The sequence below is a fragment of the Corapipo altera genome, unplaced genomic scaffold (genome assembly GCF_003945725.1).
Source record: "Corapipo altera isolate COAL_440 unplaced genomic scaffold, ASM394572v1 150, whole genome shotgun sequence".
NCBI lineage: Eukaryota > Metazoa > Chordata > Aves > Passeriformes > Pipridae > Corapipo > Corapipo altera.
Genome location: NW_020884941.1, coordinates 2,576,152 through 2,592,928, shown reverse-complemented (window position 1 = coordinate 2,592,928; position 16,777 = coordinate 2,576,152). Strand labels below are relative to the sequence as shown.

The 16,777-nt window shown below is 42.4% G+C and overlaps 1 protein-coding gene across 1 annotated transcript in view; it reads left to right on the top strand.

Moving 5' to 3' along the window:
• PATZ1 (POZ/BTB and AT hook containing zinc finger 1) overlaps positions 1–10,978 on the top strand; it is a 31,171-nt gene extending 20,193 nt beyond the window's left edge. The window contains exons 6-7 of the mRNA XM_027661552.1: positions 1,936–2,073; positions 3,898–10,978. Coding sequence (XP_027517353.1) covers positions 1,936–2,073; positions 3,898–4,316 — 557 coding nt within the window. The 3' untranslated portion in view covers positions 4,317–10,978. The remainder of the gene's footprint in view (positions 1–1,935; positions 2,074–3,897) is intronic.
• Positions 10,979–16,777: the final 5,799 nt, after the last annotated feature.

Here is a 16,777-nt window from a genome sequence, read left to right as displayed (position 1 = left end):
AGCCCTTTTTTAATGGTTGGCAGGGAGATTTTAGTGCATTGCTACATAAAAGAGGTTGATCTCAGCATGCCTGTGGTTATTGGACACGTAGGAAATAAGGGAAGCACCTCGTAGGTGGGAGTGTCACTACTATGTCTGTACCCTTTCCTCTGCCAGTCAAACACTGGTTCTTTCCATATCTACAGAAAATTCTTGATATTTATAAAAAATACCTTCTCTTGTTGCCCAGTGAGGTTTCAGTGCAGCGTTTCGTGTCTGAGGGCAGGTCTTGCATTATTCCCTTCCCCTGATTCCCTGGGTGCCTTGGCCTGGCTCGTTCTGCTCCATTGTGTTTCCAGAGTCGTGTGTTCTTGGTGTCTCGAATTGTGATGTGTCTGCTTTTCTGTGCTTTTATCTTCAACTCAGGGGTCCACAGTAACTACCTCTTGTTCATTCCCAGCAGCCTGCCCTTTCCCCCTTCAGCAGGTTGCTGTGGAGTTCTGTCTCACTTTGCAGGTCCTGGATACTCTTTGATCCTGGCTTGTAAGGAAGAGTCTGGGTAGAGGGATATTCTGTTGGCTAGGTGTGGGGAAATCTAGTGTAAAGCCACATTCATGATTAAATTCAGCACCTGAAACTAACAGCTGCTGTCAGAAAATCCACCCCAGAGACGTGTGCAGGATGGGGTTTCCATCTTTCCTAAGATATTATTATATATCATCAAATGTAAATACAGTTATATCACTATAAAATGGCTTTACAGTAGAATAACTATTCATATTTTAAGTGATTGGTATGAAAGTTCTCTTGCAGAGGCTTGTGCTGTAAATGCTGGATTGGTTTAAAAAAATCTAGGACTTGGGTTTTCCCTCTCCAGAAAGGGAACCTGGAACTCTGGGCCTGTGACAGTGAACCTTGTCTTGTGTTCAGTTGTTAAAGGAAAATGTTTCTGACGTGAAAATGCCATAATATTCTGTTCAAAATCTAACAGAAAATTAAGCTGGTTGTTGGGAGGTTTACCTGTGTAGGAAATCTTTAAAATTCTGTCCTCCTTGTGTCTCATATATGGTCCAAATGTACTAGTAATAATTGCAAATCTTATGAAGATTGAATTTAAAAGCATTCCAAAGTATATGTGAGGTAATTTATTGCATTAAAGGAAAAGGACATGTGAGACTTCAAAAACCATTTTAAAAAGCACATGCACAGATGTAAAAAACTTGTTTTGTTCAGAAATCAATTGTTTGAAATATATGTTTTTAATTTCAGTGGTTTGGGCTTATGAATCAGAGCTGATAGAAATAGTGAAATTTATTTTTATTATTTTTTTTTACTGTAGACAAAATACTCAGGATGAGCTGAATGCAGGAAATGTGTTCTAAAAATTACTGTAGAACAAAACTGTATACCTCAAAAACTCAGTAGTTTTAGCTTTCTGCCTTCTAGAAGTCACTATAAATACCAGAAACCTGAGGGGAAAGCACACTAAATACCAATGAGGGGTGTTGCTAAATGGCATTCCTTTGAATCTTAACAGCATAAAATCAACTAATTAGAACTGTTTTCCAAAGTGTTATCAGATGATAAAGGCATTTTTAATTAAAATAAATAAAACAGCACAAAAATGGTGAAGAGGCATGGGTGCCTTTTTCTATGATGTCTCTTCTGCCTTTTTTCCAGAAAGTTCCTTATCATCTGCTCAGTTTGGTTCCACAGAATTTGTTTTGAAGGAGGCCGTGCTTTCGTCATGACTTAACAAAAAGCAAACACAGTCTGATGAAAAGTTTGCAGTTCATTACTGCCTGATGACAGGATCCGACCTGAGCATGTCCTGGGGAATTAGCTGGTGTAAGGGCAGCTTTGGAATAGGGAGCAGGAGTAAAAGATTAAAGATCAGGGAAGGCAGATGTGTGTCTTTGCTGGTGGCAGGATCTCATCTCCTTTTATCTTGTTTAGGTTTCTCCTCTGCCTCCTACTTAAAGGTCCATGTTAAAACCCACCACGGTGTTCCCCTTCCCCAGGTCTCCAGGCACCAGGAGTCCATCCCGAATGGGGGAGCAGCGTTCCACTGCGTCAGGACCTATGGCATCAAAGGCAAGAGACTCTGCTCTGCACTTGCTGCTCTGGGCAGAGCTGTGTGTGGTGGGGCGTTGGGCTGGGAGGGAGGAAGGCCAGGGAAATACTGGAGACAAGCTTAGGGAGATGCAGAGGAATTCCACAGCATCACGTAGGATGTGATACCTGCCCTTGGATAGCTGATCTCACGAGGCTGGGGGAAGGAGATGGACACAGAAGAGCATAGGAATTTTTGGCAGCTTCTTTGATTTTGGAGATTGAAAAAGCCAGGTTGGTTCATCTTGAGCCTCTCCTGTGGAGCAGTGTCTGAATTTTGCCTGAGGGTGCAGATCATGGGCCAGTTCCTTCGTCCCACTCCACTGGAATCTCGTGTCAGTCAAACCAGGTTTCTGGTGAAGGAAGGGGGAGCTGCAGAATGCAGTTCATAAAGATTCATCCTCAAGATAATGAGAGGCCATGCAACTTTCTATAGCTAAACTTACACTTCTGAAAGCTGTTATTGGAAGGGAGAGGGAGAGGGTGATAGTAGTACTGCTACTTGTTTGTTTGTTTTTAACCTGCATTTAACTTCTGGGGGAAAAAAAGGGGAAAAAGTATTATTGTAAGCATAGCTTAAGAGTATTTAACTTCTGAATAAGTAAAGCTGTGTGTTTATCTGTGTAGAATAGCTTTTTGCCTTTTTGATTTGAACTGTCAGTATTTCTGGTGAAGCTGAAACATCAGAAGATGTTTTGCTTTAAACCCATGGTTGTTACCTTTTTTTCTTGCCCAGGAGAACACAGCAGGCTGGGTCAAACGAAGTCTGTGCCCTTAGAAAGCTACATGTGTGCAATTTTTTCTGTTGAAGTATTATAGAGTTACTGCAGTAGCCCTTTGGTTTTGGGTGGTGTGCTGACTTAACAAGAGATTTACTCCAGCTCAGTGGTGTACTGATTTCATGCATATCCTGTTTGGTTTGTAATGCTGAGTCCAGAGCAAATCTGTCTTTTGGGTTGTGCCAAGTGGTTCTTTGGTCTTTTAGAGTTAATAGTAGGTACAGCTTATTTGTATTCAGAGACTTGCTCAGTGAGTATGTCTGGGTTTCTCACGCTCATTCACATGCACTGAGCAAAAAGTGTGGCCAAACTTCCCTGGCATAGTGCCAGAGGAGAATGGGGAACACTCCAAACATACCAATGGCTTTGCTGGGATAGGTATCCAAATAACTTTAAAACAGTGTCCCTAACATCTCTCCTGTTTCACACTACAGCATTTAAAGGTGGAGCAATTTCAGATTGTGAAGTTCACTTTCAACAGTGTTGCACTTGTGAAAAAGAGTTCCTTGAGACTAAGTGTAATTGCACTCAAACTGCAGGAGCTCACTGCTGTTGCTGAGTATTTCCAGGTTTCTTCCCATCTTGCTGCAGCCTGTGGTACTTTGTGAAGTTTTCTCTAGGCTCTGCCCCAAAGTATCAACAATATTTCAGAAGTGTGTGAGTGAATTGCACAGTTAAAAAGTCATCATTAGGCCCATCCTTTCGTAGTATCTGAGGTGTAAACATTGTGAGACATCTCTGAGATTCAAGAAATGTTGTATAAACGAGACCCATTGTGGTTGCATCCAGTATCATTACAAAGCCCTAATGAAACCCCAGCTGCTGCTCTGGGGGCAGCCTGGTGGTCTGGAAAGAGGACCTGTGCTCAGGGGCTGGAGAATGTGAGGGATTGGATTTTAAGTGTGTAACATTCTGTCATGACAGGCATGAATGTGATCAGGTGGTAACCAACACAATCTAACTATGCTGAATACCTCTGTTTGGGGCATAACATTCTGAAAACTTCTCTCTTTTCTTTTTCCCATAGAAGGCCAGAAATGTTCCCATTCGGACCCGATTGAGAGTTCTGATTCATACGGAGACCTCTCTGACACCAGTGACCTCAAGACTCCCGAGAAACAGAGCACCAATGGGTCCTTCTCGTGTGAGCTGGCAGTGAGCAAAAACAAAATGGAGACGGAAGGGGAGAAGAAATACCCGTGCCCTGAGTGCGGCAGCTTTTTCAGATCCAAGTCTTATCTGAACAAACACATACAGAAAGTTCACGTCAGGGCCCTGGGTGGCCCCTTGGGGGACCTGGGTCCTGCTCTGGGATCCCCCTTCTCACCCCAACAGAACATGTCTCTCTTGGAGTCCTTTGGGTTTCAGATCGTCCAGTCAGCATTTGCATCATCCCTGGTGGATCCAGAGGTCGACCAGCAACCGATGGGGCCAGAGGGGAAATGAGATCAGTGTGATCTTAGCAAAGCAAAGCAGCAGTCTGGCTATAGTGATAAGATGCTGTGAATGAAAGGGGAAATAATGGAATTGGGTTCTATAGCTGAGAATTTTTTATTCATTTTAGCTTCCCTCTTTGTCTCATGCCCTACCCCCACCTTTAAACTTCCACCGGGGAGAGGGAGAAAATGCTTCTTAGCTGATAAATTACAGAAGATGGTGGCCTTGAATAGGAGACATGACCCAAAACACTAAATGGAGCTTTAGAGGCTGCTGCTGGTGTTTCTCCGTGTTCTTCTGGAATAATGAGAAGTTGCCAGCACTGGTGTGAGAATGAGACAGTCCTAGTGACTGAGGCACCTGGGGAGCTACAGCTACAGGGAGCTATGGTTTTGTTCTCTCTCTATTCCCCACCCTCCCTAAACTACCCCAGAAAAACAGTAAGTTTTAAAAACAGACCCACTATTGAATAACATTAAGTAAAATGCCCCGTGGTTCCTAGCAGGTTACAATGCAGTTGTCCTTTTAAAACCAGAAAAAGTTTAAAGGAGGTGAGAGAATTCGAACCCCTTCTGCCTTTGTGAGGCTGTGAGTGCTGCAGCAGGACTGAACTGCTGAGAAAAATCACCTTTCAGAACAGGTTGTTTTCATTACTTTTGACCATTAAACTTGCTGTCAGGTTTTTAATTCTTTATTATTATTATTTTAGGACCTGTTGTAGTGAATTGCTACTGAAAAGCCAGTCTAAGGCGATACCCAGAGCACTCGTAAAGCAGCAGTCACATTAGGGTTAGTATTAATTTTTTTTTTTTTTTTTAGATGTACCATAATTAATAACTTGGCTAGTTGGTTGTTTTAAGTCTATGAAAGGAATAGTTTTTATGAAAAGAAAAAAAAAAAGAAAAAAAAAAAGGAAGGAAAAATACCATTGCAGTCTGGTTGACTGGTGCTCATTTTTCATGTGGGGACCTAGGGTATGAACACGATCAGCTATCGGGTTGACACTATGTACCACTGACTTGTTTAGTGTGAATAAACCCAGGGGTTCACAGAGTGATTTTGGTTTAATTGGATTGGACTCTATTAAAGAAGTTAGTATGTTACTTTGCATCCCCTCGTTTTGTCTGGTTTTTGAGCAATTCAGCCACCTGTCCAAAAGGTGTGCAAGTGAGAGCCAGTAAGTAAGATGTTAATCCCACTCTACACTGTGCTGTATTCTGAGCTGGGCTTTTTGGCCACAGTCGTGCTCTCCTGATCTGCCTCTAGTCAGGTTTGCAAAAGCCAGTCTTACTCCTTTCTTTTCCAAAGAAGAAGGGTTTCTAGTATAAGAGGTGGGAATTGCAAACAGCATATCTCTGAAAAAGAATTGATTACAAAATGCAAAGAAGCTGGGCTTTAGGCTGTTACAGGTTCCATTTAATCTGAAAATACCACTTGTGCAGAAATAATGTCCTTTCTTGACCCTCCCTTTCCTCCCATGTTACTTGTCAAGGTTTTATGTACCAAACCCAGGTATAAATGTTGTTTAACACAGGGTTAGGAGTTAGGAATACTCTGAGTTTTAATTATGGTTCTGCTGTTGATGCTCAAGGTTACATAGAAGAGTTCCCTGAATTTATTCCTAAATTTCCTATCTGTGAAGAGTTTTCTCTACATCACAGTTGTAGAGAGGGTTAATGAGCAAAGGTTTAAGCAGTGCTTTGGTAAACTGCTTTGTGTTCTGAATGTCTAGAAAGGCCATTCTGAAGAGCCCAAGCTCCACACCAAACTTGCATCCCATGAAACAGTGCCTGTCTCCATCATTAATACAGTGCTGGAGCAGGGCAGATCCCTCAGACCAGGATCCACATCTGCTGCAGGAGATGTGTCTGTGTTAAATGGGATGGAGCCACAAACTGCTGTTGCACCACAGCTTGCCTTGCCCAGGTGCTCCTGATCCAAACCCTGCAGCTAATGCAGAACTGAAATCAGACACATTCCCATTTTGGTTTTATGTTTGGATTATAGAGCCTTTTGTAAGTATATGGATTTTGGAATGACCTTCTAAATTCTACAGAGTTAAAAGTCCCAGATTCTCTTGTTAGAAGCTACTTTTTTGTACTTGCTCTTGAGTGTTATAAACCCAGGATGAATAATCAATGGCTTTCTCTTTATAGCACCAGCACTTTCTAAATTGAGAGCATGTTGCAGTGGACTTGATGTTTTGCTATTAATCTGTGTTGGGAGACTGAAGGACATGTTCTTCTCCAGTCATCTTCTCCCAGAATCCCTGGAATAGGTATGAGTCTCATGTAAAAGGAAAAAAGCAAGCAAGCAAACCCACCTTCAGACTAAAGCTTCATGGAATTGCTGTTACTGTACTGGTAAGATTAGTTGACAGGTAGAAACAGAACATTTGAGAAAAGTGACAAAACATTTTAAAATACCTTACAAATCTAAACAGTGCAGAGACAACCTTGTAAGCTGCCAAGGAAGTCAGGCTGGAGCAGGCTTTCCAGTCAGCATAACAATTCATGGGGATTAGCAGATGCAACTGCAGTCACTCTTTCACTGACAGCTCATATTTAAGCCACAAAGTGAAGTTTCTGTTGAACTGAGGCTGGGTGCTGAAAGAGAGAAGTTTGTGTCCCTGATGTTCCCATGTGCACTTAAAGAGGGTGCACTAGTGAAAAAATTGAATTCCAAAAGCCAAATCCAGAGTATAGGATATTTTCATCCTCCATTTAGCTCCACTGACTTTAGTGTTAGTAGTGGGTTGAATTTTGGCCATGTCTATCAATTTAATTTTGAATGCTACAGAATTTGACCTGGTGAAACCAATGAAAAGCCTTGAACTAAAACTGAAGCCTTCTAAAACACTAACTGTGCATTCTGCTTGTCCTAGAAAATGCTTACTAAGGTGTCATGAATACACTGAATGAAAACTACTTACTTCTCAGTCTAGGGGACAGGGAAACAATTAGGCAGGAAGTTTACAATCCTGAAATGACAGTTCTAGATCATCCTGGTGTAAATGGGAGAGATTTGTACCAGCACAAGAGGCTGGTGCAGGCTTAATGCCAGCAGGAGTTTGGGCAGATCTTCAGCAGTGATGTGTTTTCAGTACTTTTTGCTTCTTTGGGGGCATACTGTTCCATTCTGGACAGTAATCTACATGCAAATCCTCTCTATTCTGTACTTTTGGAAATGCCTGTTTCTCATAGAACATGAGACAGATCCAAACAGAAAACCCAGCTCACAAGTTCAGAGTTCAAAGGGAAGTACATTAGATGCTCTGAGCTGCAGTCTCACTTGTTGCTATTACATTTTATTTTTAATTGGCATATCAGTGTATGGGTGATAGTTCTGACTTTGGGCCACCCTCCTTTCCTTGTGCTGGGACTGCAATCCAATGTTTGAGTCAGTGCATGTTTCTGCCAAGAAGGAAACTTCAGTTCATACAAATTTGGATCATCAGAGTCTTTGTATTATAGGAGTCCCGTAACTTTTTGTCTGAGGCTCAGAGTCTTGTGTATTAGGTATGATGAAAACATCTTCAGTCATTCATGATCTAAACATTAAAGACAGACAAGAAAGGAATAGATGCTTATAGGTGAATGAGTGAAAGAAAGGCGAAGGACTAAAAACCACTTGCATGCTTAAGTGTTGTGTTAAATGTAGGGCCACAGATTTATCAGGCTTCTTTTGTTGCCTGATTTGATCTTTCTGTATGTTAATCCACAACAAATGCAAGATAAAGCAATTTAATAGGAATTTGTTCCACGCTGAATTAAATGAGGTGACATGACCTTGCATTTGTCATGTCTTAAATGTGTGCAAACAGACTCACTGGTGGGGCTCACCTGGTGCATGGTAATGTGGTGCATGTGAGCTCTCAATCCTGAGGGATTTTTGTGGGGAATTGATAGCAGAACCAGAAATTGAACACAGATTTTTCCTTCTCTCAATCCAGTGCCTTATAGTAGGGCAAAGTATTATATGTTGGGGGGATGATTTGTTTGTTTTTTAAAGCCAAGATGGTGTGGAGTTGGTCTTCCTACCAATCTTTTGAATAATTGTAAATGCCCAGTCACAATTTTAGACCTGTTTGAGTGCCAGTGACTTAGGGAATATTTGTTATTTCCCATGTATTCCCTGAAATTATTGTTCCTCCCTCAACTGCTGTCAGCAGTAAGGAATGACTTGAATAGAAGAGCTGTGTAACTGAATGTCTATCTAACTCAACTAATTGAATTGCTAGTATGAAAGCTAACCTAGATTTTGTAGGCTCTGTTGTAACTTTAGTGTCTTGTTTTTTCACTAAATCTTTGTTCCTAGAAATCAGTATCTGAATTTATGTCTTGAGTCGGGAGTGGGGTACCACTTTCAGCTTTAATTTTTTTTAAGGTGCTTGCTTGAGGAAGTAGATGCCAAAGTAAACTTCAAAGGAACTCCAGACTTCAGTGTTGGAAGAATGAACAGAGAGCAAGAGCTCTCTTTGGGTTTCATGAGAGATAAATGGACAAAGTAAAAAACAGCCACCAAAATTCTAAGTCATGAAACAGGACAGAAAACAAGAAAAGGCTTTTCTTTACCACCCACAAAACCAATCAGATATTTTCAATTGTTCAGTGTGGCAGAAACTCTGAGAGCAAGTGCCAAACAGTCCCATGGAATGTGCTGGCTTTTTCAGCATTATCATACCTTAACAGCATTATCAATATCCAAATGTAAATCAAGGCAGCTTTGTACTGTTCACCTTTTGCCTGGGCACAATACCTGAGGTTTAATGAACAGAACATAAGCTCACAGTGAATCTCTGAGCTTATGCTCTCAGTTCCACTCTGAGAGACAAAACAAATGAGCAAAGAGGGAAAAAAAAAACAATAGGAAAACTTAAAACAGATTCTGGAAGATTCCAGTGTCTCCTGAGAGAGTCGCGGTTCTTTATCCTGAACATCCTTTTCAAAACAAGATCCTTCAGCTGTTGTGAGTGAGCCTTTGGGAACAGATTTGGCTTCCAGCCCAGTGTGCTGCAGCTCCCTGTCCCTGTAAGAAGGTGGTGTGTCTGGAGCACTGGGCCTGGACCCGGAGGGAGGGAGGCAGGCACGGAGCAGGGATGCTCCTGGGATGAGCCACAGGTACTGCCATAGTCAGCAGCACCACACTGGAATGGTGTCCTCCTGCCTGCTCCCCTGACACCCTCACCCTCCTCACATCCCTGTGCCAGTGTGGTACCTACCCAGATGTGCCCAGCTCTGCAAATAACTGTGAGCTCTAAAACAAACCAGGGAACCATTTGGCTAAAAAGAAAAAAAAAAACCCCAACCACTTAAAAATAGTGATGTGACATAACTGCAGAGTGATGCAGAGCAGGAGCAGGAGCCCTGGCTGTGAGGGGTTGTGGTGATGGCTGGAATGGTTTTGGAATGTTAGTGGAAAACCACAGTTGTGAGCTCTGTGTAGTGGGCAGTGACTGCCTGTTTGTAAAGAATTAACACCCTGTGTCATCTCCAGCCTCTTCCTGTGTTTGGTTCCTGTCTGTAAAATGAGATGATGATAACCCTGGGGTAAGGACATGCCAGTATTTGATTGACATGCCAAATTGTGCTGCACAGTCGTGCTGCTGAACTCTGCTACAAATGTTTGGCCTCACTGACTTCAGGTGTAATGCAAAGTTAAACAAACATCTGGCCACATTTTCCCTGAAAGGTGAGATATTTAAATTAATTTAAAGGCTGCCTGGCACTATTGATCTGCTCTCAGGGTTAATGTGAATGAAGCTTTTCCTGGTACTACAATTTTGGAGACCTGGAGGTGCTCTGAGCTGAGATGTGCTGAAGGAAGGAGGTAACTGGTACCTTCACTGATGTTCCAGTGACCCCCTCCCACCTCCTGGTTTCCATGTGGAACCTACAGCCACTGGCAGCCAGAATTGCTCTTGAGCATCCTGCAGTCACACAGTGACCTTGGGTAAGTGACTTTACAATAAATCAGTCTCATGCTTGCTAACAGCTTTTTGGCTGCTGCGTCCACAAACTGGTGCCTTCTCCAGGCAATTTTTCCGTGCCCTCTGCAAAGCTGTCACACTGACTGCTGGCTCTGGGGGAATCAACCAAGCCTTGCTCTTGGGCTCACAGTTGCTCTTCGGTACTGTTGTAATCTGAAAGTTTGCTGCAATTAGTGCAAATACCAGAGGGAGAAAATAAAAGGCTGTTCTCAGATGTCCTGTAGAGTGAACAACTGAAACATGAGTGTGGGATGAGCCAGGAAAACTGGCATTTTTCCCTGGCTGCACGCCATATGGAAGAGACAGTGCCTTGGAAGGGAAGGAGCAGAAAAGTTTGCCATTGGCTCTGATGAATCCCAATCCTGCTTCTACTGAAGTTGTTGGGAATCCTCCCATTGTCTTCAGTGTGAGCAAGAAAGGATCTTAGGTGAGGATGGATGACTCTTTCCCTACTTGAATGAAGTCTCTTGCCTATTTATGGGCCTGCTTCTATTGAAACCGAGCCTGTTTTAGCCTTTTTGGGTTCTTAGGGACCTGTTTGTATAAAGCAACTTACCTACCTATCTTTTTTTTTCTATTGTGTGTATTTTTTGTATGTTCTGTTGGAAGGTGAAGCCTCTGTAGAAGGGGATACAAAACCTGATTTTTAAATAGTAATAAACCAAAAGAGAATTAAACTCTGCAGGCTGCATGCATTCATTTCCTGGAGACGGAGAGTAGAGACCACGAGTGCACAGAGAGATGGGCTGTACTTTCGTATCTCAAAATCTTCCTCTCTTCAGGGACAGTTCCTGCCTTTGCACATCTCCCCAGCTCTCTGTGAAAATCCATAATTGCAACACTGTGTTACCAGGATGGCCTTATTTTGACTAGAAAATCCTCTCTCTGGCACTGTGCAATGAGATTCCTTGTTTCAGCATAAGTGGATGGAGTAACAAGTATCTGTGAAATTCAGTATTGTCCTCACTAAATGGCAGTGAAATAAAACCAAGACAGGATATATAAATATATTTTTGCTTCTAGCCTGCCTACCTCAAGTGCTGGGGCATTGTCCAGTGCACAGTGTTCTAACTCCACATCACTATAGTCTAAAGAAATAAGTGTGCAACTATTAGGTGAAACTTTACTAAGCCTTTATTCCTTCCTGGCTTTTTACCTCTTTATGTTTTTGCCAGCTAGAGCTCTGACTTTCTAAAAGAGAAACCAAAAAGACCAAAATAACAAGACAGGTTTTCCCTGTTCTGTAAACATACTTAGGGAACAGAGCATTTGCTTTTGTAAATAGATGTAAAACAGTCCACGTGCATATGTCAGTCATGAAAAAGGCTCTCTCTGCATGCCTAAGGCATGTGTGTGACCCAGAGAAAATACAGAGGTTTGCCTTTCCACAGAGGAAAGAAAGGGCAACTTCCCAAAATAACTCCTCCAGCAGCCTTCAGGCAAACACCTGTGGAGGGAGGTCTCCCAGTACCTGTGTGCCAATGGTTTTATCTGCTTTCAGGTCACCTAAGAAAACAAAATCCAGAGGTGAGAGCTCTGCATTGTAAATGTCTGTGAATCCTGCTCTTTATGAGGAAGCAATAGTAGCTTTGCTGCAAGGTTTGGTCTCTGCTTCTCTGCTCATGTGTTGAGTTACAAAGGAGAGCCATTACAAAATGAGTCTCTGCTTCTGCTCTTCCAGTCCTCATGACTAATGTCTCCAGTCCTCATCCCTAAACCCCAGAGAGATACGAAAACATGGGGGTTTTATGTGTGCAACTTTATGATCATTCTGCCTTTCTGTTGGCTTGGAATATGGAGCACTTGCTTATGAGTGCCTGTGCTATTTGGACATGGTGTATTTTCCACAGGAACTGGGAGTTTTGCATATTTAAGTGCAACTCTAACCTCATGCTTTCCACAATGGAATCTAACTTCTACTTTGATAATATTCCATTATTATTGAAGTTTAAACAGCAGATTTTTGAGCTATCACCTCTGTTTGACTGTGGAATCAGATTCCATGGTAAGGGAAGCGTTGGTATAAAGATATTTAATAATCCAATTCATTGGAGGTTAATTTGAACAGATATCAGAACAGAAATCTTTATTCCTTTTGACTCAAATCTCCAGATGTTTTGGTGCTGCCTTTTCATGTTTCTCATGTGCAAGTTAAACCCATTATTTTCAGAAAGGCATTTTCTAACAAGAGTGAATGTTGGTTTATCAGACTGCTTAGCTTTGCCAGGTACTGCTGGGCACAGCAGTGGACTGAGAAACAAGAAAGCTACAAAGGTACTTTTATACCTTAAAAAAACAACTAAACAACACATTTTTCTTCCTGCATTAATACTTGTTTGTACTTTTCATCTAAGTCAGCATTACACATGTAGAACTTGAGAACATCTCAAGTCCTTGCATGCATATCCATCTTCTGGATTCCTTCCCCTAGAATACCATTTCATAAGGTAGGTATTGCGTGTCTGAGGCTTTCAAGCACTTTACAGACATTTAATCATTTCTGCCTCTGTGACATAAGTAGTATTAACATGGGAAACCAAAGCAGAAGCTTGCCTAAGGTCAAGCAAAGATCAGTTCAAGAATTTAAACCAAGGCTCCTGTTCTTGGCTCAGACCTATGTGTTCTCTGAGTAGATCACAGTATCTTTCAAAATAGCTTCCCTTCCTCCACCCTTAAAAATGCGGGCTCTGTTTTTTGTCAATAACCGCCTGCATCTGGGAGAAAAACCAAACAATCAAACAAACAAAACCCAGCAAAAACCAGTGCAACTGGGGACTGAGACACGGTTAGACAGCTGTACCTAATTCCTAAAATCATTGCCACAGTTTTATGGTATCCTGCTAGGAGACACCCCTGTTGGATGGCAGGTAGAGCAGTGTCTGTGATCCAGGCACCAGGATCACACTGCAGCCAGGAAAGGAGCTGAGGGCTGTGGTCCATGGGGAGTCCTTCACAACTGCCACAGTGGGCCAGTGTGAACACAATGTCTGTGGGCACTTGGGCCCTTCAAACCCACTGAGAAGAGCTGTGGAAAGGCACTGGGCAGTTTGTGACAAAAAGGACAAAGTGTTGCTGTTGGAGAGGAGTGTGTGTGAATTTCTGAAGTCAGCGAGTGTTTAGTGCTAATCCCTTAATGATGGCAAAGGGGAGCTTCGGTGCTTCTCCCCAGTAAACAATAGGCCCCACATTGCCCTCCCGAGGCCTCTGTCCTTTTAGGACAGCCCACACAGAAAGTGCATCTGAGAAAGCACTCGGAGTTAGTGGAGCAAACCCTGAACCAGTCTGAACCAGTTCAAATATCGCATATGGTTGTTTTGCTTCTGCAGACTTCCTTGTTAGTCCTTGGAGGCTGTGGCTGGCATTTACTGAGCAATAGCTCATGCTGTCAGACTGAAGGGGGAGGGAAAGCCTCTCCTTGAGTGTGTCAGCAGGGCCATGCAACAGTGCCATTGGATATTCCTGCCCCTCCATGCCGACTCCTTTGTAGTCACTGTCTCTGTCTTGATTTTTGGTTATACTCGGCTCAGTTTCATAAACTCAACATCTGATCCTTTTGTTGCAGCCCTGATGGTTTTTTCTCACATTCAAATTGTTTCTAGGTTAGGAATGAAACATATTTGTTTACAACTCCTACATCATTGCTTACAGAAGGCTTTTTACAGGTGAGACCCACTGTCATTTTCATGACCAAGACAGAGGCAACAAAGGAATAGAAACCCCTGATTTTGTTGGAGTTGGAATAGTGTTTAGTGACAATCGATGCTTTAAGCACAAATTGCTCTCATAATCTCTTCATGGTAGGCGAGGTCTCAGGATGTACTTTATTCTTGAGCATTGCAATTTATGAAGGAAGCAGAAAATGGTTTAGAAAAACAAGTTTTGAGGAAAAATTGGAACAATTATTTTGGTTGCCTAGGAATAAGAAAGGGGAGCTTATGGGAACATGACATATGTTCTGTTACAAGGAGGGCAGTGGTCAACTTTTTCCATTTTAAGCATTCCTTGTTAATTTGGCTAGGAAAGATTACTCAGATTAGAAAACTCATTTTGCTTACTTTCCCCAGTGTCTTATTTGGTCAGATTAAGTAATAAAGCATGTTAGTTCTTGCATAGGAGGTTAGATGAACTTTTGCCCAGGAAGATCTGAAAGCAATTGGCTATGGCCAGAGAAGGAGGTGGGTTTGATGGGTTCTTGCAGAGTCATTCCAGAGCTGTACCTCTGTGGCTGCCTCCCTTGGCACAGCATGTTGGGCTATATGTGAGATACATTTTATTTTTCTTTTTTTTTTTTTACAAAAAGTCTCAATACACTTTGAATTTTTCCACAGGTGAAAAAGTAGAACAAACAAACAAGAAAGAGCAGCTGACAGACAGGAGAGAGAGAAAGCAGACATTGTTCATTCTGGAACCTGTATAAAGTAAACAGCAAAAAGGTACCAGCTCACAGCTGAAACTGGTTCACACTGAGTTTAGGGAGGATGGATGTTTGTGGATGTGGGCATGTGCTGTGATACATGTATGTGTATACACCTACAGAATTCTACATGTAACCTGTGTGAGAATGTAGGTGCAGAGCTATTAGATTACTTGTAGTTTGAGTAGTTTAAAATCAAGTCCTGGGAAATAATGTCACATTTAATCTCTAAAAGCATAGCAAGAAGAGTAAACCCATTCCCAGCAGCAAAAAGGAGCAATTGAGTCTGCCTTTGACAGCTGCCACCTGGCATCCTATTAAACTTAACTCTATGAAACTGCCAGGCATAAATCTTCCCTCATCCTGGAGAAAGCTAGAGATGAAAGAAAAAATTATGCTTAGAAGTCAGTTGTGGAAAAGACTTTGATCTTTACCATTAATGTGAAGGTTTTTGCATTTCTCTCAGATTCCCCACTGTCCTTCTGTGGACTAGAAACTCAAATTGTTTTCTGGAACTTGGCTGGGTGTAATGAGAAGTGCAAATTTATCTTGTTACATAGCAGGAGAGCAGGGAAGGTCTGAGATTTGTTTCCACAGAGATTAGTGCAGTTCCTGGATCAGTATGTACAGGAGGAGGTGCTTTCTGTGCTAGATGGAATGGAAGCATTAGTTAGTCTCATGAAGTGAGCAAAAAGAAATTAATTGTGCAGGTTGGCAGCCCTCTGCAAACTGTTTTGGACAGGCAGTGCCTCTGGATGCATGTGTGGCCCTGCAGTTTCTGCTGAATGGAATCTGTCCCGTAAAATCTGTGATGAAGAGCTATTACAAACAGAAGGCTTGATTCAATAGCCCCTATTAACAATTCTTGCTGACTCCAGTTAGCCTTTCCTTCACAGAGAGTAACTGGAGAGCACCAGGAATGCAGTAACGGGGTGTCTGTGCAGACAGTGAGCATAATGCCACAAAGGAGGAATCTTAGCTGGGGATGGCAGTCAGGACTGACACACACAGTTGGGTTTTGGTTTATTGGTTTAGTTTTTTACAACCTGGCTGCAGTTTTTTTAATCTGACATTATTAAACTAAATTTTCTGTAGTGGTAAGTCATACTGTTAATGCATGAATCACACACGAGTGTGTGCTGAGGCCTGTGGTCTCATACTCAGTGTAGTTTTCCTCATCTACCCACCTGTCATGCTGGTATGTATGTGTTTTTGTGGCTCCATTGGGGACTGGATGCAGCAGGTAACCTGGTTGTAAAGAGGTTAAAGTGTTCGTGACCTGGGGGAAAAGGGGGAAAAAGTTGGGTTGGATCAGCACCTTGAGCCAGCTCGTCACACAAGTACCTGTAGCAGCCTGAGAGAGCCCTGCCAGGATGGAAACATCTGGGAGTGGAAGGGAAAGGCCACTGCTCCAAAGAGTGATTCATAAAACACTGAATACAACATGCACCTTCCTGGCATAGAAATACTTTTTATGTGTTTGGTGTTTTCCATATGATTTCAAAGCACTTTAAAAGAAAGGAACTTCCCTGTCCTCTTCTGAGAAGGGAGGTTTGATTGAACCTCATGTAACAGAAAGGAAGGGAAAGCACAAAGAAGTGAGGCGAGCAGGCAGATTGGCCAAGGTCAGGAGAAACTCTGTGGGAAAGCCAGAAATAGCACCTTGTGCTGCAGGCCTGTGCCTTGGCTACAAACCCATCAGTTGGCCCAGGCTGCCTTTGCGAGCTCATTGTCTAACAGGACCAAGTATTCAGTGGCTTGTTTTTCACTGGTGTAAAATAGAAGCATTGCTGAGGACTCCAGATGCTTGTGTACAGTCACTGGTGTGTTCAGGAACAGAAGTATCTATTGTAACCCATTTGAAATGTCTGCAGAGAGGCTTTATCACAGTGGCTGGCTGCCTGCAGTAGAACTGCTCTGAGGCATTTTAATGCTGTTTACCTTGCTTTTTCTATAAGCAAGCACAGCTCTTAGGGGATGTGGAGTCAAAGGAAAGCAATGGATTAGCAGAGGTGAGAATGTAAACCTTTAAGGTGGAGGTGCAGTGTGTAGGGTAGAGACCAGTTT